The sequence below is a fragment of the Peromyscus leucopus genome, chromosome 5 (genome assembly GCF_004664715.2).
Source record: "Peromyscus leucopus breed LL Stock chromosome 5, UCI_PerLeu_2.1, whole genome shotgun sequence".
NCBI lineage: Eukaryota > Metazoa > Chordata > Mammalia > Rodentia > Cricetidae > Peromyscus > Peromyscus leucopus.
In genome coordinates this window covers 134782293-134807525 of record NC_051067.1, presented here as the reverse complement: position 1 = coordinate 134807525, position 25233 = coordinate 134782293, and the positions used below count along the sequence as shown (strand labels likewise).

At 41.3% G+C, this 25233-nt stretch overlaps 1 protein-coding gene across 7 annotated transcripts in view; it reads right to left on the bottom strand.

Annotated features, from left to right (window-relative positions):
- Positions 1 to 25233, bottom strand: part of Arhgap12 (Rho GTPase activating protein 12) — a 109575-nt gene that overhangs the window by 60983 nt on the left and 23359 nt on the right. For 5 of the 7 annotated variants that reach the window (XM_037206389.1, XM_028872963.2, XM_028872978.2 and 2 more), the window contains exon 3: positions 22951 to 23705. In XM_037206389.1, the coding sequence (XP_037062284.1) occupies positions 22951 to 23628 (678 nt within the window). In that variant the 5' untranslated portion in view covers positions 23629 to 23705. Of the gene's footprint in view, positions 1 to 22950; positions 23706 to 25233 lie in introns of those variants that run through there. The other 2 variants (XM_037206392.1, XM_028873013.2) reach the window with 1 other exon arrangement.

Genomic DNA, 25233 nt, shown 5'->3' with positions numbered 1-25233 from the left:
CCCCACCCAATAACCCAAGAAATGGGGGGGGGGGGCAAGGAAACTTTACACTATGTGACTTCACAACACGTCTCGAAGCATTAAGTCAAAGAGCAAGCATTAGCCTGAAACAGGACAAGAGAAGGCCTGGAAGTAAACCAGCCATAACAGGTCTTTGTCAGGAGTGAGAAGAACACAGGATGGAAGAAGGACAGCCTTCAAAACACAGTACTGGCAACCATGGATATCCAGTCAGGAGGATCCTATCTCTCGTCAATTACAAAACCAATTTAAAATATATTAGAGATGTGCGAGACCTGAAACTGAGTCACACTACAAGGAGACACTGTAGAGAACACTCAGAAGATGGGAATGGACAGGCTTGCACAGGAGGGACTATATAAAACTAAAAAACTGCACAGCAAAACAAACAAGAACGAAAAGGAAATCTGGGAGCTGGAGATAAACATGCACAACATACATTGTATGAAATTCTCAAAAAATAAAAATTAAAAATTTTAAAGGGGATAGGTTTACCAAAGAATGCTGAGTGACACTAATCACAGGATAAATGCAAACTAAAGCTACACTGAGACATAACCAAACAGGTAAGCCCTGCTGGTGAGGGGACAGGAGTCCGCAATGCTAACACACAGTCGGGAGGAGTGCTACTATATGGAAACTCCTCAACCACATGACTCAGCAATCACACTTCAGGAAGTTGAAGAAACATCTTCACTATCGTGTTTAGTATCAGTCATAATAGCCAATATAATTAACCAGTGTCCAGTAACAGGTAAAATGGATAAAGAAAACAAGATAAATTATGTGTGGTGAAATTTCAATTCATCCTTGAAAAATATGGTGAATATGCATCATTTTTATTCAGCCATAAAAAGAAAATCCTATCATTTGTATAGCAACATACATGAGACTGGAGGACATTATGTTCAGTGAAATAAGCTATCCGGAAGGGTAAGTATTACTTGATCTCAGTCATATCTAGGGTTTTGTTTTGTTTTGTTTTTAAGCTTTTCTCAGGCTAGTAAGATGGCTCAACATGTAAACAGACATGTTGCCAAGCCTGATAACCTGAGGTCAGTTCTTGGAACCCCATACATGGTGGAAGGAAAAAAGTGACTCTTTCTCTCCTGCAAGCTGTCCTTTGGCCTCCACACACAAGCTATGTCATACACACACAAGGCACATACGTACATGCAAAAAAAATAAGTAAGTAAATAATTTATTACAAAATTTACCTGATAAAAGTTGAGACTACTGGACCTCCCTGGACTGAGTCTACCAGGTTGATCGCAGTCCTTGGGGGAGGACTTGTCCTGGAAGAGGTGGGAATGGAGGGTAGGCTGGGGGTAAGGGGAGGGATGGGGGGGGGGGAGAATAGGGGAACCCATGGCTGATATGTAGAACTGAATGGTATTGTAAAATATATATATAAAAGAAAATTTAAAAAAAAAAGATGAGACTAGAATAGTGTTTACCAAGACGGGGGCCAGTAGAAACAAGGGGGAGGGGGAAGGCTTACATTGAGTATTAACTCAGAAAGAGAAGTTTGTGTCCCACTGTGGAGTAATTGACCTAACAATGCACTGTATACTTCAAAAGGAGGGAGGAAAGAAGATTGGGGGCGGCAGGGGGGTGCTGGGAAGATGGGCCAGTAGGTAAAAGCGCTTGTTGCCAAGTATGACAACCTGAGTTCAATCTCTGGAACACAAGATGCAAGAAGAGAAATGACTGACCTCTGAATGAAATGGTTGACCTCTGACCTCCACACAATTGCACACCCATGCCCACACAAAAATAAATTATTGGGGGGGGGGACTAGAACAAAGGATTAACAATGCTTTCATCACAAAGAAATGGCAGATATTTTAGTAGGTGTACTTACCTGATTCAAATATCATACAATTAACACATGTATCAAACAAAACATCACAGTATATACCCCATAGACATATAATTTTTACATATCTATTTTTTTAAAAATAAAAACTATATAGTCCTTTAAGGCTTATATAACTAAATCACTACCTAAACTTGCTTCAAATTTTTGTTCAATAAATTAATAAAAGGAAAGAAATTCACATTATGTGGAGAAAGTCTATCCACTGGCTACCCCATCCCTCACTGCACAGGAAGTTGGTGAAGAAGCTAATGCAGTACGTTTTCTTAAGCTTTCCAACTTCCAACGCCAGCACAGAGATTGTTCAGTCTTCTCTTTCTGTCTTCCTCACCAAAGACATGAGTCTTTCACTTCTCGCCCTTCATTTCACATCATGAACTGAATATTCTTTTTTTTTTTTTTTTTTTGGTTTTTCAAGACAGGGTTTCTCTGTGTAGCTTTGCGCCTTTCCTGGAGCTCACTTGGTAGCCCAGGCTGGCCTCGAACTCACAGAGATCCACCTGGCTCTGCCTCCCGAGTGCTGGGATTAAAGGCGTGCGCCACCAACGCCCGGCCTGAATATTCTTATACACTGTACTTTCCTCTTGGTTTCTCCAAAACAAGGTTTTTTTGTGTAGCCTTGGCTGTCCTGGAACTCGCTCTGTAGACCATGCTGGCCTTGAACTCAAAGATCAGCCTGTCTCTGCCTCCACCTCCCAGTTGCTGGAATCAAAGGTGCATGACACCACCGCATAGTTTATATTAGCATATTTTGAAATGGCCATCTCCCTCTAAAATAATAATGGCTGTTTGTGTTCCCTTGTCACCTGGATTCTCATATCTGTTTCTACATTCCAACTGTTGGAGTATGTTGCCTGGGCTGAAGTATATTTTATAAAAAAAAAAAAAAATAGCCTTATATTCTCATGTGAATGTATCTTATTTGCCATTTCATAGAATTGTGAGCATTCTTAGTTTCTTAAGATTGGTGGAATCTAAAATCACAAAAACTATACAGTCACATTAAAACTGCACACTTGCTAAAATTTCACTATCCAAAACAAGTAATAAAGAGACCAAAAAAAAAAAAAGCTTAAAAAAAAATCACACTTTTTCATCAGAAAAGCTTTACAAATATGGCAAATACAAGTTTCCAAAATCCCATTTGGGGACTGGAGACGGTTCGGCATTAAGAGCACTTGCTCCTTCTCCAGGAAGTTCAGTGTGTCTGCAGCACCCACGCTGGGGGCTCAGGAGTGCCTGTACCTCCAGCTCCAGGGGCTCGGAGGCCTTTGGCCATCCCGGGTACCTGCAACGTGACATACACACATATCATCTTCTTTTAAAAAGTTCTACTTTCTGCTAGGCATTGGTAGTACAGGACTTTAATCCCAGTATTGAGTAGGCAGAGGCAAGCAGATCACTGTGAATTTGAGGCCAACCTGATCTCCATATTAAGTTCCAGGCCAGCTGGGGCTACAAAGTAAAATCCTGTCTTTAAAAAAAAAATTCTACTTTTCCACTCAAACTTTGAATCTTGTAATTTTAACACAAGTGAACTATTTTCTTTGAAGTGGCAGTTTACTTTACTTTTGAGGAAATGTCCAATGCGTTGCTGTCACTCAGTCAGGTAGAACTGGCAATTCTATGGGTGAAGTGGCTGGCTCAGCTCAGGCTCACACAAACAAGAGCGTCAATGCTGCAGAAGTCTCTTGACTTCTGCAGAAGTCTCTTGACTTCTGAACTGGGAACAGAGCTGTCATTCAATGTAAAAACAAACCAATGTCTCCCTCTCCCTCCACAGCAGCTGAGAAGCCACAACTCAAGATGTTCAGTGTTTGCTTCAGAACCCAGCTGCCCTTTTAGGTTGGTTCATTTGTTTTGTAGGCTTTTGAGGAGGAAGTGGGAGATAGTTTTGCTATGCTGCACTGACTGGCCTAGTACTCAGTATGCAGCCTCAAACTCACAGAATGTTCCTGCTGCTGCAGCTTCTCAGGTGCCGGGATTACAATCTTGCGCTACCACGTCCAGCTCCCAATGACTTTAAGTCACTGAACTCAGATGCGAGACAAAAAACAGAATCAACAACTGGTGTTCACCACAGGTGACAAGGTTTCAAAAGTCAAGTCCCCGTACAGCACACTGGCCAGAGACCCAACTGCTCTGACTCAGAAGCCAGTTCCTATACAGCTGATTTCACTCATCACTTTGCAACCTCAGACCTGAAGTGTTGGATACACTACAGCAGTCACGTTATCTAAGTGATCATTCAAATTCCACTATCTGGCTGGCTTTACCGAAGAACTGCAGAAGGTATTCTGAGCATACCTGAGGTTTGCTTCTGCTGATCCAAGTCACCTAGACAGGAAGAAGGCAGGTAGACAACACTAAACACTCTGGATGTAATGCTACTCTCTAATAACACATGAGTGTGCATGAGAAATTTCTCAAACTCCAGATGACACTGTGATTTTAACCAACCTTTAAATATAGCATCTTAGACTTTTTAAATTGCAGGTTTAAGCAATGACTGTTCCAATCTATCAGAATGTGAAGGAAATTTATATGTCATCACTTTATAAGGTATCCAAGAACCCTAAGACATAATGAATAATATTGGTTCCATATTCTGAATGTTAGATGTAGCTGAATGCATAGCAAAAAAAAACTGTGCTATTATGAACACACATCATTTTTGCACAGGTACCATCCCCACACTCCCTCCTCTGATTATCTGCTCTCTCCCAAAACTGATACAGTTCATTAGCACTGCTAATAACACTGTCCTGCATACCTCATACCCTCCTGAGTGCTCATCTAGTCTACCAGAGTAACATCATCAACCAGGATAGGGAGTCTCTGCAAAGGATTCTCCATGTGAACTTCGGTCCTTTCTTGAGCACCTAACTGTGGTAGTAAAAACTTAAGGGTGTGCAACAGCTATATCAGGTAGAGTTTCCAGAGAAACATACCAAACAAGGAGAATGTATGTGTATGTTACATACACAACCGGGAAGGGGATTTAAGGATTTGACTTACAGGATCAAAATCTTAGCAGATCCAAAATCTGCAGGATTGCAAACAGGATGAGATCCAGGGAATACAAGGGTAGTCACAGTCCAGAGAATTCCTTCCTACCCAATCAGTCTTTGTTCTATCCAAGAATTCTGGATAGAACTGGATGATGCCCAAACATTATGGAGGGTAATATGCTTTACTGAAAATCTAAATATAGGTTACTCTCATACAAGAGACGCCTTCACAGAAATGTCTAGAATAATAATGAATCAAAATATCTGGGCAGTGCTGACCGGATGAGTCAGCACATAAACTATCACAAGTTTATTTGCTGTCAACTGTACACAAACCATACTAAGATGCTTTGCATGTGTATGTATGTGCATGTTTGTGTACATAGGCATGTATGTGTACACATATGTATGCCTATATGTGGAGGCTAGGGAACAACTCAAGTGTCATTACTCAGGCACCATTCACCTCTTATTTTTTGTTTTGCTTTTTGGAAACAGTTTTCCACTGGCCTGGTACTGGCCACCTGGCCCCTGCAATCCACTCTCTCCAGTTCCCCAGAGCTGAGATTACAAATGCACCACCACACTTGGCTTTCTTTCATGTATTCTGGGGATTGAGCTCAAGTCCTAATGCTTGCAACACAAATTTTAACAACTGACCACTTCCTCAGCCCTATGGGTTGTTTGTTGTTGCTTTAAATTGAGTGTTGCTAATCAATATATTCTGTAATAGTGATTATCAAAAAGACAAAACCTTTGGCATTGAGAAATTTATAACTTGAGGAGTCAGACATGCACATATTTATTCAAAGTATTTTATTCTTTTTACTTTATATCACTTAAACTTTCATATCTTCAAATTTTCCTATTTGGCCCAGAGTAAGCTTGGGAACTTTACTTCCTGCCTATACTCTCCCCTGGCCTTTATAGCAGTCAGTGTCAACTGCCATCATGGCACAGAGTAAGTATAATGTGGGAAGACCTAGGAAGTGCAGGCAATAATATCACTTTGTCTGCCTGGCACCACTCCTTATTCTGCAAACAGCCTATCTACAAGCTTCTTTGGGGAAACTCTTTTTCAAATTCTAGCTATGCAGTTTGGATCTGCTTCAATCATGCCCCTGGACATAAGTCAAACCTCTGGCTGTTAAAAACAGTACAAGCATTGCCTCAAATCAAGCCAAGCCAGACTCCTCCAAAGTTTGCTCCATTAGAACTAAGGAAAGAAAACCAGATTGTTGAACAGAAAAACTAAGGGTATACCTGGCAGTTGTTGGCAACTAGCCTCTAGTCTGGGGGATGAAACAACATCACAAACAGACGACCATCGCTAAGAGCACGGAGAATCCTCACTGTGTACAGGTCCCTGTTCTGATCCTTCTACTGACAGGTGAAGAAACCCATTCCGCAATTCATGTTCAGAAACCAGGAAGTTCTTTTCCCTAAACTACTCATGAACAAGTTTCTAGTACTTAGTAAGCACTCTGACTAATACACAAATATGAAAGAGGGTGTGGGGGAACAAACAAATATAAAAATAAAACCAACTATATCTAGGGCAAGTACAATTTAGAAGATAAACCAGCCCAGTTTGCTCAGCAAAGAGATAATGAATTGGGCATGGTGCATGCCTATAATTCCAGCACTTGGGAGGTGGAGGCAGAAGGATCATGGGTTCAAGGCCAACCAGGACTATCCTGTAAAATTCTGTCTCCAAAAAAGGGAAAGAAGGGATGGAGGGGGAAATGTTGAGGAAAGATAAAAGCAAGGACCACTGAAACAATGTGAAGAGGTAGGGGAGAACAGAGGGCTTTCATGTGGCCTGTGAGCTAATAAAACCATATGTGTGAACAGACACACACACACAGAGTCATTCTCTTAGAAGACAATCCACAGCTTTGTGCTAGATCCTTTAAAAGGTCACAACTAAGTGAGGAAGGAGCCTTAGGAACAGAGCTATCTCCAAATAAAGGGAGCTTTTTGCTCCGGGGGAGCTGGCTAAAGTATTTGTGTTCTAGTATCAACAAGTTCTTGTGGAAGGACCCCTGTTGTTATCTTCCTGGGGCAGGGAAGTGTTGCCAAAAGAAAGAGATCACTCTTTCCAGCTGAGTCAGCTTCGCCTTTCAGACTCATACAAATGTAATTTCAAGTTTGTCTTATTTCACTCCCAAACTTTCTTCCACCTACTCATCTATGCCTCCATTTTCTTGAAGTCTTGCTGTTTTTTATTCTGTAATTATTTGGTCCAAACCACTCTAATTTGGGTCTCTGGATACCTTGAAACTATAGTAAAATGTGATATAAATATGACTTCCCTAGGAAAGAAGTTCACAGTTTTCATAAAGTTTCAAGTCTTCTGATTTTCTGAATACACAGTCAAATAAAAATCTAAGAATCACTGTTCTTTCCTGTTTTAATTAAGCAGCAAGATTTGACAAGAAGATGACTACAGCAGGAATCAGAAACAGAGCATGGCATCTCCAGGATGCTATTCAGAGAGGAAGGCACAGTTGTCTACATGTGGTTTGCTTAATCTCACTTAGGTTGGTTTATAAACCAACATCGGTCAAATGAACAACTTTTCCCATGTCACTGTTTTGTCTGTCTTCTTCCTATCAAGAGAGTTTGTGGGTTTGTATCATCTGTTAATCTCAAAGTTTATAGTTGTATTTAATGGGAAATAGGAAAAAGTACATTTATTCTTCCTGAAATTGGAAATAATCTATTTAAAATATAAATTTGTTTTGTTTTGTTTGAGAAGGGTTTCTCTATGTAGACGCCCTGGCTGTCCTGGAACTCAGCCTGGCCTCAAACTCACAGACATTCATTCGTCTGTCTCTGCCTCCCAAGTGCTGGAATTAAAGGCATGTGAAACTACTGCTTAAACCCAAAAATTTAAACCTTATTTTTATTTGTGCGTGAGTGTATGTACACATGTGTGCATGCTTGTAAAAGCCAAAAAAAGGGTGCTATGTCCCCCTGGAGCTAAAGCTGTGAGCCTGTGATTGTGAGCCTCCAGTCAAAAAGAGCAAGCACTCATAGCCCTTTAATGCTAAGCCATTTCTCCACCTTTTTTGGGGGGAGGGGGGTCTCTTAACAAGCTTGCTTATCCCCAGCTCCTGCAGTGCACCCTTCCACGGCAAGCTTCCATTCTACCTGTGGTTTCCCTCTGCTGTGCACATCACAGCTGTGACTGCTCTCTTTCTTCCACTAGTTTGTAATCTCCAGGCCACACTTGGTTATCTGAGTATTTATGTTGCTTAGTGTAGTACCTGGTATTATCTGCTGTAGAACAGATATACTAAACCACAAACACAGGCAGGGTTTCTCTGTATAGCCCATCCTGTCCTAAAACTCAAGATCTGTAGGCCAGGCTGGCCTTGAACTCACAGAAGTCCACCTGCCTCTGCCTCCTGACTACTGGGATTAAAGGCGTATGCTGCAACTGCCCAGCCACCAATAGATAGATTAAGAGATCTAGATGAATGCTGTTTGCTTCTGTTTGGAAAACAGTACTGTTGTGAGCACGGTTATTTCCTTCGTTACTTATTGTATGTATGTGCCACAGTACACATGTGGAGACCACAAGACAACTTGTGGGAATTGATTGATTGTTTTACTTCCACAACGTGGATCCTGGGGATGGAACACCAGTTGTTAGGTCTGGTCCAAGTGCCTTTAGTAAGTAAGCCATCTCGTCTACCTGATAGAACACAACCTTTAAAGAAGAACATTAGATGGGAGTTGAAAGAAGTAGTAATTGAGTGTAGAGACTCCACAATTTGAACATGGCAGGAAACATGGCAGCATGCAGGCAGATGCAGTGCTGGAGAAATAGCTCAGAGTCTTTGCAGCCAACAGGAAGTCGACTGAACAGTCCCACTGAGGGAAGCTTGAGCAAGAGAGACCTCAAAGCCCACCTCCACAGTGAAATACTACCTCCAACAAGGCCATACCTCTTAATAGTGTCACTCCCTTTGGAGACCATTTTCTTTTAAACCACCACACATCCCAATCCTCCTCTCTGCTGATCTTTTTCTTAGGTCCTCCCCACCAGGGTACTGGGCTCAGTGGAGACTCTTGGCTTTCCCAAAGCTTAGTGATATGTGCCTTGACATCTTCCTGGCCTTCCACAAACTTCCCACTTAATGAAGCTTTATTGCTTGGAACCAGTGCAAAGTCAGAAGTCTTAGTTTTAGGGAGAGGGCTGCTTCAGTACTATTCCATAGTACTCCTGTAGCAGATCTCTGCCTATTTGATGAGTCTGTTTGAAGACCCAAGCCTGGTATGGATATGGTGGTTTGCTGTTGTTAATTTATGTTGTTTAAGTTCTAACTGTCATACTTAAGAAACAACCTGTTTGTAGACTACAACTGTCTGTTGAGCACAAGTATAACTGCTGTCTAATTTTCTTTCTTTTAAATTTAAGACAAAATGATGTTTGAATTTGAGTTAGGACAGATGTAGGCCATTTAATCTCTAAGCCTCAAGTTTTTTGCTTGTTGCTAGGTTGAAATGGGACCTGGTATATGTACAAAATTACCTCTGAGTCTGGCACAGGAGAAGCCAAGTGGCATAAAATGTTAGTTCTATTTACTACTTATCAATGTGCATACCCTGTGGTGTTAGAGATCATAAGGACGAAGCGCAAGTGAGTGTCAAGGTCCCAGTGCATCGTTTTCTATCCTTTTACGGGATTACTAGGGTTTAAAACACTACCACATCACTCAGAATGTTTTCGACAGGAGAAGGCAGTACTTGAGTGCCAAAGCGAGCTTCACATTACACCCTTAATTAGGACTGATAGATTCTGGTGTCTGGTATACTATCTATACAGAAACAGAGGGAAGATCACTCAAAAAAGGTGATGTTTGCTGGCAGAGCCCAGGTTAACTGATGCTGCACATAATCTTCTGTGGCTTGCAGGATAGCTGTACTGTTGTCCCCTTGCCTAGAATGTATTAAATCATAATAACTATACTTAGCTTTTTTGTTGTTGTTGTTTTCTAAGACAAGGTTTCTCTGTGTAGCTTTGGTGCCTGTCCTGGAACTCACTCTGTAGACCAGGCTGGCCTTGAACTCACAGAGATCCGCCTGCCTCTGCCTCCTGAGTGCTGGGATTAAAGGCGTGTGCCGCAGCCGCAGCCGCCAGCACCCTGTAGTTAGTTCTTTCAAAGGTAGAAAAACTTAGTTTAAGACAGTCATGAATGGGTTAGCATGTGACTTGTATCTTTAGAAGGTCAAACTAGAAGAGCTGGAAACTAGAACTAGCATTCAGCTTATAAAAAAAGAATGTATATTTGTTTGTGTGTGGGTCTGGGGAACACACCCATGTGCCACGGTACATATGGTGGGCAGAGGACAACTTGCAGGAATGGTTCTCTCCTTCTATTAATCCTGAAATTCGCCAGAGAAAAACACGTTCCACCATTTTAGCCAAATTAAAGCAAGTATTTATTAAAGTGTTGAATACTGACCAAAATGGAACTTGGTCAGGACCATCACCTGGAAATCTGCCAGGTAAGTGGCCTCCAGACACATATTGGTGGAGCTTATATGGACAAAACTCATGGGTCACCGTACTTTCCCATGAGACTATGCAATTATTTTCCAAGAACCACAACTCCAAGAATCCCAGGAAGTTAGCTGGTCCTTGGGCTTACAGGTTAACTTAGGGTCTAACACTTCAACCATGCCGGTCCTGGAGAATAAACTCAGGTCATGAGGCTTGGTGGAAATGCCCTTACCCACTGGGCCATTTCCCCAGTCATAGCATTAATTTTAAATAACTAAAAAGATAAAATACTCAGAATAAGAATGAAAGGATATGAAATTAAAGATATATGTAGTAATCTTTAATTATGCCTGCCTATAAAAAAATAAAAGTATTCATGTGCAGTCTGAAGAGGGAATAATCAAATGGCTGCGAGTTTTTAGTATTTCCTTCATTTTTTTTATTGTTCTTTAACTGCATCTCTGAGTTAATGTGAATGATTGACATTCCATTCCATTGTCTCTACTACCCTTGCTTTGTTCACAGAAAATATTAATGGGGGAGTAAGATGGAAAGAAAAGACCCATAATTTTTCACAACAATGCTCACAGTTTCTATGCAATGAAGAGCTGGTTCTATTTAAATTGAATCTTACTTGAGTGGTATTTTAGTGAAATCTGAGAGTAAAAAAGTCAATGTTCCTTTTTTGTTATTCATTTGACCGATGTTGGTTTATAAACCAACCTAAGTGAGATTAAGCAAACCACATGTAGACAACTGTGCCTTCCTCTCTGAATAACATCCTGGAGATGCCATGTTCTGTTTCTGCTTCCTATTGTAGTCATCTTCATTTACTCTTGGTTTCCTACATCCAAGACTTGGAAAGGAAGAAGTCAGCAACACCAATAGACATAGAAGACCCAAAAGTCCCTGAAACAAACCCCTGCCCTATCAGACAAAGACCAAAAAAGAGACGTTCTAGCTAAATAAAAGCCTTCACGTATAAACACTCTACTCCAGGCAAAATGCCACAAAGGAATGGGGGAAATATCAGCCTCACCCATACCTTACCAAAATGTCTAAGTAGACAAAGACTTCTACACTCACCAGGCTCTAACCAAGTACCCCAACCACTGCCGACTTGTGTCAGAAAGGCAGAGGCAGGAACCAGAATAATCAATGCAAGTCAATAGTAAGGCATCTACTGCACTCACGCACGCATGCACGCACGCACGTACTCACGCATACATGTCCAGACTACGTTTCCAATTGACAGTAAAGAGCAGCTCTTCCCACTCTTCGGTGGACTAGAGAGAAGAAGGCCTTGCAGAGAGTAGAACTCGTATTAGCACCAGCAGTAATGAGAGTCACATGGCCAAATACATGGCATGCCAAACCCTGACAAGCAGAACTACCTCCTTCACCGTGTAATAATGAGGAAATAGCTGCTGTCAGAGTAAGGCAGCTAATCTAGAAGGGCGGGGAATGTCCCTCACTGACAAAAGTGTTTGCTTAGCATCTGCAAGGCCCTTGGTTTGACACCCAAATCTGCAAAAATAATATTATTTTTTTTTTGTTTTTGTTTTTCGAGACAGGGTTTCTCTGTGTAGCTTTGCGCCTTTCCTAGAACTCACTCTGTAGCCCAGGCTGGCCTCGAACTCACAGAGATCTGCCTGCCTCTGCCTCCCAAGTGCTGGGATTACAGGCGTGCGCCACCACCGCCCTGCTAAAAATAATATTAAATTTAAAAAAACATAAAAAGAAAATATATGTGTGACCACCTGACACACCCAGGAAGGCAGACCTCGATGGAGGAATTGACTCCATCAGATTAACCTGTGGACATGTCTATACGGTATACTTGAACTGCTAACTGGTGTAGGAGGGCCCAAACCACTATAAGTGGTTCCATCTCTAAGCAGGAAGGCAGGCCTGGGCTGTATAAGAAAGGTAGCTGAGCAAGCCAGGGAAACAAGCCAGCAAGCCTCATTCTTCCGTGGTTTCTGCTTTAAGCTCCTGAGAGCTCCTGCCTTGGCTTCCCCTCATGATGGGCTGTAACTTATAAGCCAAATAAAGCCTTCTCTTCCCAAGTTACTTTTGATCATGGTGCTTTATCATAGGAACAAAAAGCTAACTAGAACAATATGTATATGGAGAGAAATGGAAACAGACACTTTAGAACTGAAAATCACGAAAGCAATACACAGAATGTTCAACATCAGAATGGAGTGATGGAAAGATGAAGAGCCCACTTGAAGTACTTGCTTTCTGTGATAGAACCTAGCTATGCAGCCCAGGCTGGCCTCAAGTTCCAGATCATTCTGACTATTAACAATAATTAGCCAATCCCATCAACAAAAAGAAAGTAGAAGATAAAAATAAACAGAGCCTCAAATACCCATGAAACTGTAATAAGTGATCTAACATTCATTCATATCATCAAAGTCCCAAAGAGAGAGAGCAGGGGAGAGAGAATGAGAGAGTGTAGGGCTGAAATAAAAAATTGTAGAATGTCAGAAACTTACCAAGCGGGATTGGGGTGGGGAGTATGGAGCAAACTACAAACAGGATAAACCCACAGAGATCCACTCTAAAATCACCACAGTCAAACTGAACAAGACAAATATAAAAGCAGTTACAAAAGAAACAGGCCTCGTTTATAAAAGAAAGTTAAAACAACAACAAAAGGCTTCTCATCAAAAACCATAGGAGTCAGAAGGTATGAGTGTTTTTGAAGAGCTGACCCTAAATGAATAATTAAGCTTGCTGTTTCTCTAGGCAAGACAGAAATGATGAAAGGAGGGATCTGGAAGGCAAAGGAAGAAGAAAGAATTCTGAGTTCACCTCTAGAGCTTCTAGACTATGTTTAGTAGTTGCAACAACAACAAAAATACAGTGTAAGGGCTTTTGTGTTTAAGACAGGACAATTACAGTTGGTAGAATAAAAAAAAATCCAGGGAGCATGAACTCATAAACTGGCAATATGACACCAGCAGAATGACAGCCCATGCCCATATACACAATGCGTGGAGCAAGCACTAAAAACCACACAAATGAAAGCATCCAAAAGGGAACTCTGAAAAATGCCCTAGGAAAGCCAGTGTAAGAAGAAACAGAAAACGAAATGTAAAGTGGCAGACTTAAGGGTTAGCTATCAATAATTATTTAAATTTGAACAGTCTGTGCCCTTGAAAGACAAAGATTGACAGAACAGACTGAAGAGGAACAATTTAAAAGGCCTATCTATATGTTTTTATAAGAGCAGATAAAGTAGATCTCAGAGCAAAGAAAACTGCCAGAAACAGACTATGAATATTTATAAAGACATCAAATGTACAGGATAGCATAATAATCTGGAAAAGTGTATGTACCAAAGTATGCCACAGGAAATTATGATGAAAATATATGAACCCCCAAGCACAAAAACTTGAGAAGACAGAGCCACCTACCAGCAGGACTCTTCCAGCAAGCAGGCATAAAACCAACAAAACTACAAAAGACTCAACACCATCAAACTAAAGGGTCTCATCAAAAGTACAGACCAACAACATAATACACTATTTTAGTGTCTATAGAATACATTCCAAGATCCTTTCCTGGACATTAAACAACTCTCAACAGATTTTTTTAAAAATTGAATCACAGATTGTTACCCAAACCCAAAGGAACCAAACCATAAAACCAGTAATACAAAATTGGAAAAAAAAAAATCTCCAGACACTTGGAAACTAAACAAGATACTTCCTCAAGCATCCCAAGAGCATAAAAGCAAGTCTTGAGAATTTTAAAATGCACTGAATTCAACAGTATGAAGACAAAAGACAGCACATTTGCTGGATTTACATGTTCATATTAGGAAATGGGGAAAGTTTCAAACCAATTAACTAAGCTCCCACTTCAAGAAACCGGAGTAGAAGAGGAGCACACCAATGAAAAAGAATCACAGCTAGCGGCCAGGCATGATGGTGCATACCTTTAATGCCAGCATTTAGGAGGCAGAAGCCCGTGGATCTCTGAATTTGAGGTCAACCTGAGTCTACAAAGCAAGTTCCAGGACAGCTGGGGCTGTTATACAGAGAAACACTGTCTCAAAAAATAAAAACAAAAATCAATGAAACAAGTACTGCACTACTTGAAAAGATCGATAACTTACAAACCCCTTACAACACCAACAAAGAAAAGTGAAAGAAAAGAAAAACAAACATGGTGAATGAACTAGAAACATAAATGAAGACACCGTACATAGGGAAATGGCAAGAACACTGACAGGATAAATTTGATACCTTCAATGAAACCTGCCTCAGTGTCCTAATCTCCCCAAAATGAAATGCTAATTTTTAATACCTCAATAACTATTTTAAGAAATGTTCTTTTTTTTTCCTATGAAAAGTAACTAACCCGGCAGGGCTCACAGTTCTTGAACCTTCCCCTTGACACTGATTTGCCAATCTAATCAGGTTGTGAAGTCAAGTTCCACCAATGGGATAAGTTGCAGGCACCACCTACATCAGGGATAGAAAGATAGAAATCATCTTTTCAAGTGTGCTTGCTAGCCTCAATGGGTTCTGGTGCACCCTTTTTACAAAAAGACATTGCCTTGCCAAGCTACATTTACTTTTCCTATGTTCCCGCGTCCCATACCACCATTATTCTTTGTTTCTAACATTATTAAAGAAAGCAAACGTGACACCCAGGACGATTCAAAGGAAAACACTATCAAAACCACACATCCTCTCACTAAGCACAAAGAGGGAGTACTTCCCCACTCATTTCATTGACATCCTGATTAATGAGCAACAGATCATGCACCGAAAAAGCAAACCAACATCTTTTTAGTACAAGTGCAAAAGAAAACTTAATAGACGGATTTCAGCAATACCTAAGATCATTGACCCAGTTAGACTATTCATGTGACCATGACCAAAAATAGTACTAGCTAAGAAGGATGGCCAGAATTAAAAAACCAACCAATATATTATACATTAATACGCTAAGCAGCAACAAAATTACAAGATGGCTCAGTGGATAAGTTTTTGCCACAAGAGACTGCCTGAATTTGATCCTTAGAACAGTGGCAGGAGAAAATTCAGGTGACCTCCACATGCACACCCTCACTCAACACACATACTCATTTTAATTTTTTTTAACTCATGATCCTATCGACTTCCAATTTTAGTTCTTTTTTTTTAATATTTTTTAAGGTTTATTTATTTATTATGCATACAGAAGAGGGTGCCAGATCTCATTACAGATGGTTGTGAGCCACCATGTGGGTGCTGAGAATTGAACTCAGGACCTCTGGAAGAGCAGGCTTAACCTCTGAGCCATTTCTCGAGCCCCCCAATTTTAGTTCTAACTTGCAGAAAATATCAAAGTCATCACTCCCTTAACATCAAGACAAAACTAAAAATCAAACAATTCATGATTTCTGGCATCCATCAGACAACCTCTCATGGCAAACTACTGCCCCAACATTTGGAAGGGTAAATCCAGAGTTGCAGAGCAGATGCAACTAAACAGAAACTACTGGAGTTATAAACTTGTTGGATCCCTAATAGAAGCATGAAGGATTAATGGCCACACTAGAGGGACTAGCTTCTCTGAGAGACCCTGGACTTTGGTGGGGTTTAGTTCCAAAGCCACCACCAGATTCCTTCAGTAAAGGTTTAACAGAAACATTTTCATGGCTCTGATAAGAGGAGAAAAGGTAACCTAGTGATCTAAGTTCAGGTAGTCCTGGCTAATACAGACGGGTTGTCTGAGGGGGGAAAAAAACTTCAGCCGAGTTTATCCAGTCTGGAGAAAATGGTCCCTATAATCCAAAGCCCTCAGAAGAGGCTCTGGTCTTCCCTAAGGGAAAAGGTAGAACTAAGAGACAGGAAATTCACAGCCCAATAGCAAACAGTGAAAGCCTGAGTGAGACTAACCACAGGATTACAGAATACTATGACACCTCCCCACTGGGGGCTCCAGTGGACCACAGAGAGAGACTTCAAGAAGTGCCTGCCTAAGCTCTTAGAAGGGACTAGCACAATGCCACACACTTGTCATCCTAGCATTTGGGGGAGGGAAGCAGGAGGAAGTTAAAGGCCAGTCTTGCAAGTTTGAGGCCAGTGTGGGCTACATTGAGACTGTCTAAAAAAAAAAAAAAAAAAAAAAAAATGAATACCCTCAAAAATCCCCAAAGCAACTGAGCCAAACTCACAGATACTTCAATCTCAAGAATCTAGTATGTACAACTACAACAAACATTAAACACAGACCAATTTCTGGCCAAATTAGCCTAACACCTCACACTATAGGCCTATTTAATTCAGTTACTATTACTTGATACATATCTGACTTTCAACCAAAAATTGCAAAGCATGCTGAAAGGTAACAAAACACAGTAAGGAAAGCAAGTAACACAATCAAACTCGGATGCAGTAAAGATGCTAGAATTACCAAGACAGAGAACTTAAGATACTGTTAATATGTTTAACGTTATTAAGGAAAAAGTGGACAATATGCAAAGACAAATGAGTCATAGGAACAGTTTTTTTTTTTTTAAATCCCACCAAAGAATCAAAATGCAAGCAAGAAGTTAAAAAACTATAACATAAATACAAGATGATTTGATGGTATGAACAGCAGACTGAACATGGCTGGGAGTAGAATCTGTTTGACGATATCCCAATCCAAGTTTTCCAAACTGGAAATAGGATGAGAACCAAAAAACCTACACACAAGCATATCATATTCAAGCTACAAAATCCAAAATGAAAAAAATCTTGAAGGATAGCAAAAAAAAAATCTTTATAAAAGAACAAAGACAAGAATTATACTTCTCGCCGGGCGGTGGTGGTGGTGGTGGTGGTGGTGCTGCTGCTGCTGCTGCTGCACGCCTTTAATCCCAGCACTCGGGAGGCAGAGGCAGGCGGATCTCTGTGAGTTCGAGGCCAGCCTGGGGCTACAAAGCGAGTTCCAGGAAAGGCACAAAGCTACACAGAGAAACCCTGTCTCGAAAAAACAAAATATATATATATATATATATATATATATATATATATATATATATATACTTCTCTCTAGAAACCATGCTAAAAAAGAGAGAAAAGTTTGAAAGAAAAATAACAAAACTAAACAAACAAAAAAAAAAGATTTCTGTACCTAGAAAATTATATAACAACATGAAGCATAAATACTTGCTTTTTAAATTTCATCTTAATTATGTATATGTGTATCTGTGTGTAGGTATGTGCATGTGTGTACAGGCGCCCATGGAGGCCAGAGCTGTCATATCCCCTGAAACTGGAGATACAAATAAGTGTGATCCACCTAATATCATTCTGGGAACTGAACTCAGATCCTCTGCAAGAGCAATATGCATTCTTACCTATTCAACCATCCTCCAGGCCATAACTTTTCCTTGAGCCAATAAGTCTGAAGATTTCAGCCTGAGGGGAGTAAGAGGAACAGAAATGGATACTACAAAGTGTTGTACAGCCTCAAAGACAATCCCTAGCAAGATCTCAGATAGTTTATTTCTAGGAACTGACAAGCTAATTCTAATACTGACATGGAAGTTAAAGGAACCAGAAAAGATGCAACTCTTAGGGAAAAAAAAAGAAAGGAAGAAGGCTAACACTTCACAGTTTGAAAATACTACAAAACAAGAGCACTCAAGACTGTCCCTACAGATGTAAGTGAATAAATTAACAGGCAGGCACTAAACGTCCTGAAACAAGTCACTGTGTCTACGGTCAACTGATTTTCAACAAGGAGTGCTAAGCTACCTGATGAAGCAGATGTCTTTAAACAAACTGCACTAGAAGGACTAGACAGTCACTTTTAAAAGGAAATTAATTGGAGGGCAGAAATGATGATGCACACCTTTAATCCCAGCTCACGGGAGGCAGAGGCAAGCAGATTTCCAAGTTTGAGGCTAGCTTGGTCTACAAAACAAGTTCCAGGACAGCCAGGGCTATACAGAGAAGCTCTGTTTCAGGGACAAGAGATGTGTTAGATGCTTATTTCACACTTTATTTAAAAAGTAACTCAAAAAGATTAAAAACCTAAACTATAAAACTGTCAGAAGGCACAGAGTAAATCTTCACAATCTCAGATTTGGCAATGGATTCTTGGATACAACAACAAAAGTACCAGAACAACACTGTTTTCCTGGAGCATCAGCCTGCCAGGAAATCCATGGATTCTGAACTTGCAAGTCTACATGCTTATGCAACCAAGTGCTTAAAATACACCCCCACCTTGTGTATGTGTGTACTTAAGAAAATACAAATACACATACATACATACATATACACACACACACACACACACACACACACACACACACACACACACACACCCTAGTGATTCTGTTTCTTCAAATATACCTAAGATTGCTATGCTATGAGCTCCCAGACTTGACAAAACAACCCACATAAGGAACTGATAAACTGGAGTTCATGGAAATGAAACACTGGTTCTGGGAAAGAGCCAACCAAAAGGATAAAAAGAAAAGTTACAAAACAGGATAAAATATTTGCAAGCCATCTATTTATGTGACAGATGACTAGTATTCCAGACTACTAAGAACTCTCAAATTCCCTTTTAAATGGGAGGTGGTGAGGGGACTGGGGAGATGGCTCAGTCGGTAAAGGAAGGAGTAATGACGCAACACAGGAAAAGCAGATTTACACACTTCTACTAAATGGGGAAAAGACAAGCAAATCTAAATTCTAGGGAAGATGGCTCAGCAGGTAAAAATGCTGACTACCAGAGTGCCTGATGACTGGAGTTTGAATCCTTTGAACCCACGTAAAAAGCTGGATGCGCCCAAAGTGGTGGTGCACTCATTTAATCCCAGCACTCGGGAGGCAGAGGCAGGTGGATCTCTGTGAGTTCGAAGCCAGCCTGGTCTACAGAGTGAGTTCCAGGACAGCCAGGACTACACAGAGAAACCCTGTCTGGAAAAAAGAAACAAACAAAAAGCTGGATGCTGTAGCAGTATCTGTTATGCCAGCACACTCTTTGGCAAGATGGGAGGCAGAGACAAGAGAACTCCTCAGACGTTCACAGGTCAGCTAGCCTTAAATACACAGTACAGTTGCAAACAAAGAGGCCCTGCCTCAAAAACAAGGTGGAAGGCAAAGCACCTGGGATTGTCCTCTGACTTGCATGTGGGTCACACACTCACACACACTATATATATATTTATAGTATTATGTATTATATATATAATACATAATTATTATATATATATATATAATACATGCCCATATGTATAATACACACACACACACACACACACATATATATATATATATATAAAACACTAATAGAAAAGATTTGACAGTGAGTCCAAAGCCATGAACATAACACCTATTTTGCAGAAGCTAGGAGAAAAGTAAAAAAGAGCAAATATGAAGAAAGTACACTTTAATGGAACAAGAAATGTTTGCACTGTATCAAGAGAAAGGCAACTGCCAACACAGATGTACTTATAGATTTGATGGTGAAAAATAACAGTAGAAAGGACAATCTTAGTGGCAAGTGTGTTTTACTGAGTATCTGTTAACAGACAACCATCAAGGTATTCTTCACTAGTCCTCAAAACCTGTTACTCATATGCCTGTGCAGTCTCCAACAGAAAAGAGGAATGACTACATCATCAACAGGATACAACAGTGGGATTTCCAAGATCAGGAACTGAAGATGGTGGAGCGTCTACCATGTTCTCACTACTTGCTATATTCAAACAGCTGCGAGGAGGCTTCAATAGCAACACTGTAAGCAAGGCACCATTACAAGTAATTCCTCACCTTAGCTTAGTTTGCCTAAGATTACAACTTTAAAAGACCCCAAACTTCAACTGATGTACTGACCCACAAAAAAAGAGAAAAGACGTGTTCTCCGTTTTAAGCTGATAAACTTGGTAGTTAATTAAAAGCAGCAACAGATACCCAATGCCCTTATTATGTGCCTCAACATCCCTGTGACTATTGCTTAACACAGGTTAAGGAATTTTCCCCTCAGGGCCAGGGCCAGAGAAGTGGCTGAATTATGAGCTCTTGCAGGGGACCCAGGGTTTGTTTCCCAGTGCACACACAGTGGCTCACACCCATACATAACTCCAGTACCAGGCAATCTGCCACTGTCTCTTCTGACTTCTGCAGGCACCAGACACACACATGGTGCACATACATGAAGGCAGGCAAAACACTCACACATAAAACCAATGAAATTTCCTTAGATTTGGGATGAGCTCAGTGGTAGAGTATTTGCCTAGCATGTGCCAAGGCCCAAGGTTCACCCACAGCATTACAAAATGAGTAAATTTCCCCTAATTCTCACACATCTGACAAATGCTAAAATCAGATTAAAAATGAAAGCCAGCATTATTTTATTCTATTTTTCTTTATTAAGAAATTTTCTACTCACTCCTCATGCTATCCATAGACCCCCCTACTCCCTCCTACCACCCCCCCCAGCCCTCTTTCCCAAGCCACCCCACATCCCCACATACCCCAAATGGAGGTCTCCCATGGGGAGCCAGCTGAGCCCAGCTTATTGAGCCTAGGCAGGTCCAAGCCCCTTCCCACTGCACCAAGGCTGAGCAAGATATCACACCACAGGCACCAGGTTCCCAAAAGCCTGCCCATGCATCAGGGACGGATCCCGATCCCCCTGCCTGGGTGCCCCCCAAACAGTTCAAGCCAAACAACCGTCTTCCGTGTCCAGAGGGCCTAGTCCAGTCCCATGGGGGCTCCACAGCCACCAGTCCACAGTTTGAAAGCCAGCATTATTGACTACTGCGCAAATGTGCTCCCTATTTCTATACCACGGCTTTTTTGTGTGTTGTTTGGGGATTTATTTTTTTGCTGTGAAATATAAGGCAAAGTGATCTGATAAGAGCAGAGCAAAGTACAAGTGAATCAGCGAAAAGAAGAAAATGCAAAAGATTTGAGACCATTGCCATGGTGAGTCAAGAGCCTGCCAAAGAACTCCTCCTAAGACTCTCCAACAGTGCTGCGGCACAGAACAGGAGCCACCAACTTCCAGTGCAGGGGACTGAAGACTATCATAACCAAAAGAACATAGGGTTGTTTGTGAACACAAATATAACGTACAACTTTAGCTGTGAAACAGCGATTGGGACTGGATGGAATAGAAAATACATCTTTCCCTAGCCCTCCAGGCTCCATAAGGAACAATGCACATAAAAATTTCAGAATCTCTCTCCATATATATATGTATGTATATGCAAACATATACACGTATTTTAAAGACAAGGTCTCACTATGTAGTTCTGTCTGGTATGGAACTTGCTATATAGACATCCTGGCTTCAACTCAGAGATCTGCCTGGCCTCGTGAGTGCTAGGATGAAAGGCACGCCGCCACATTCAGCCTCAGCGAACACTACATGTTCTAATCAGAGTATCACACTAAAACTGAAGAGCCCATGGAAGACGACAATGGCGGTGCTACTTCATGCCTTGATCTCAAACACTGAAGTTTCTCTACAGAACTCTCTCATTTCCTATATCCACTCAAAAATGCTCTAAACAGCATTACAACTTGTACAACTGGACCATATCTAAGAGCAGCCTAATTATTCACTGACTTGACCCTGAATAATTTTATTACAAGGGCAAGGGTTAGAAGAGTTTAGCTCAGCAGCAGAGTGCTTACCTATTAAGCCCAAGACCTAGAGTTAAGTTCCCAGCACCAAAAAAAAAAAAAAAAAGGGAAAAGGAGTTAGAGGGGGGTTCTCTTCACTCTCAAACAAACAAACAACCCAGAAGGCAGCACAACTTCAGGCCAAAAAGTTACGTTTAAATTTATTTTAAACTGGAAATAAAAAATTTACTTAAAAAATCAGAATTGCCAAAATACACGAGGTTTCAATTTCATACATGAGCTTTTAAAATGACTTCATTTGAAAAATAAACCAGCATACACAATCTGAAAAGAAAGCCAGGTAGGGGAAAAAGTAAAAACCAAACCAGGAACACATTTCTTTCCCTGCCAATATTGAGTGCCATCAAGGGGAAACACCTTCCAGTCATTTGCTGTGTCTTAGGAGGGCTATCCACTCTGCTGCTTGGTATTACAGGGCAGCAAGTCTCGATGAGGAGGTCAGCCACCTACGTGCCAGCGGCACCTTTCCTCATACAGCCATGCATTGCACCTGAGCACTTGCTAGAAACAAGTTAAAGTGAGTACAACCAGAAAACAGAACACATTCGCTGCCAAAATAAGCACCACCCACCATTAAAGCAAGAGCTCCCGCCTAATGCAATGCACATCAGTAGGGAGGAAAACACTCTCATGCTCAAAGCAGCTCCAGCCCCACACAGATATAAGAATTAGGAATACCACAGAGGAGCCCTCTGAGAATGTCACAAACTATTTCACATTTTTTCCCTATTTAAATCAGGATAGAATTCATGTGTTCTGAACATACAAAGCCAAACATCCAGCTCTGAACACTACGGTTTTAATTAAAGTGCCGTTTTCACTGAGGCGAGCTCGCATTTCACCCGACTTCTCTCTTACCCTCATCTGCTCAGTAGAGCTGCTGCTAAGCTCGTCTCCAGACTCGGAATCCTGGTGTGTTCTTTCAGAGCCTTCTCCGGCTGAGTCACAAGACTGCTCCTGAGAAAAGCTAGTCTTCTCTACGTCCAAGAACTCTGGCCCGGGAAAGTGACCAAATAAGCGTGTCCTATTCTGGCTGGAAACTTTGGGAGAATGTGAGTCACTGTTAAATTTTCCGTTATTATGGGTCAGGTCCAGGCTTAGATTGAGAGTCTGGCCTGAATTATAATTGGATCCAAAATTCTGATTGGCATCACGAATAAGAACTGTTCCTTGAACAGATGACGGTGGCTTTCCAAAACTTGAAAGCTCAGGCATTTTGTTCACATTTTCTGTCGATCTCTGGAGGTGCAGACTCTGTACCGGCTTCACAGAATGATTTGGCAGTCCGGCTGCCTGCTTCACAGGTGGCATCAGCGCTTTGCGGGTAACCTCCTTGACATACTGCGCTGGCACATAAAACGCTTTGGAATTCTCGTCTGGCCTGACCTGCCACCAGTCGTCATTGGTCTTCTTCACTAAGAGGTAGCGCTCCCCTTGCCTGATGACAATCTTCCTGTCCTTGGCTTCATACTCATAATCATACTCCACCTCAATATACACTTGTCCTGCAGCAGTCTTCCCACTTCGCTCAGCCATTTTTACTCAGTAAAACTCACTCTCAAAACCGATGGTATGCCACATTATGCCTTGTGCCTTGCTGCGTTAATATAACACTTCAAATGGAGAAAAAGAATAAAGAAAAAATTAACATAATCTAGATTTGATATTTATAAACATTGTACATACCATTTAAAGATGATTACCTTCAAAGCTCAAGCGCTATAAAGTAAACATGTCTAAAAGCACATGTCTCATCCTACATTTACGACACTTTCATTCCAGTTCTTCAGTTATTTAGGATCCAAGAGGGAGAGTCAACACTGCTACACTGGTATAAACCGTGTCCCACAGATGGGCCTGCCAAGTCCTCACCCCAGGACTTGTAAAGGTGATCTTATCTGGAAACAGGATCTTTGCAGATGAAAGGTAAGACAAGATCACTGTGGTGATTTGAATGAAAATGGCCCCCATATAGGCACAAAGGCATTATTTGAAAGAATTAGGACATATGGCCTTGCTGGAGTAGATATGGCCTTAATGGAGAAATTGTGTCACTGGGGGTAGGCTTTGACTTTTCAGATGCTCAAGCCAGGTCCAGTAGCTCACTCTCTCTTCCTGCTGCCTGCCCATCCAGATGAAGAACACTCAGCTACTTTTCCAGCACCATGTCTGCTTGTGGGCCACCAGGCTTCCCATCATGATAATGAACTAAACCTCTAAAATGTTAGCCAGTCCCAATAAAATGGTTTCCTTTTTAAGAGTTGCCATGGGGGCTGGAGAGATGGCTCAGAGGTTACCAGAGGTCCTGAGTTCAATTCCCAGCAACCACATGGTGGCTCACAACCATCTGTAATGAGATCTGGTGCCCTCTTCTGGCCTGCTGTCATATATGCTGTATACATAATAAAAAAAAAATAAAATCTTTAAAGTAAGAGTTGCCATGGTCAAGGTGTCTCTTCACCTCAATAAAAACCCTAAGACAGTCATATTTGATTAGAATGTCCTAAAGTCCCTGTGTCACTATCTTTTTGTTATATTACTATATGGTGTGTGTGTGTTCTCTTATATATATATATACACACACACACACACACATATATATACATGCATACATATATATGTTTATGTGTGTTGGAGCACACGTGTGTGCATGTCCATATGGAGGCTCAAAGTATTTCCCTCTATTACTCTCCAGGTATCTTGCTAAACCCAGAGGTTTGGATAGTTTGGCTGGCCAGCTAGCTCTGAGGATTCTGTCTACACCTGCTATGTGATGAATTATAGGCAGGCTGGCACACCCATCCAGCACTGCCTATGAGCTAGGGATCTGAACTTTAGTCCTCAGACTTGTGTAGTAAGCATTTTACCAGATAAGCCTTTGCCCAACCCTCCAGCTGTGCCTCTTCCCAATCTTTCAAAAGGAAGGAGACATTTAGAAACATAGACAGGAGAGGAGGAGGTAGTTGAGTTGGTAGTGTGCTTGCATAGCACGCATGAAGGCCTGGACTCTGCTCAGTACCTGTGGCTCTTCCCAGCACTTCTCACCCCGCCCCCTACCACCCTAAACTCCTCTAGCCCAGGGGTTAGGCTTCCCTTCCCTTCCTCCAGCTTCTCATTCCTGTATAAGCCTGCCACTTTGGC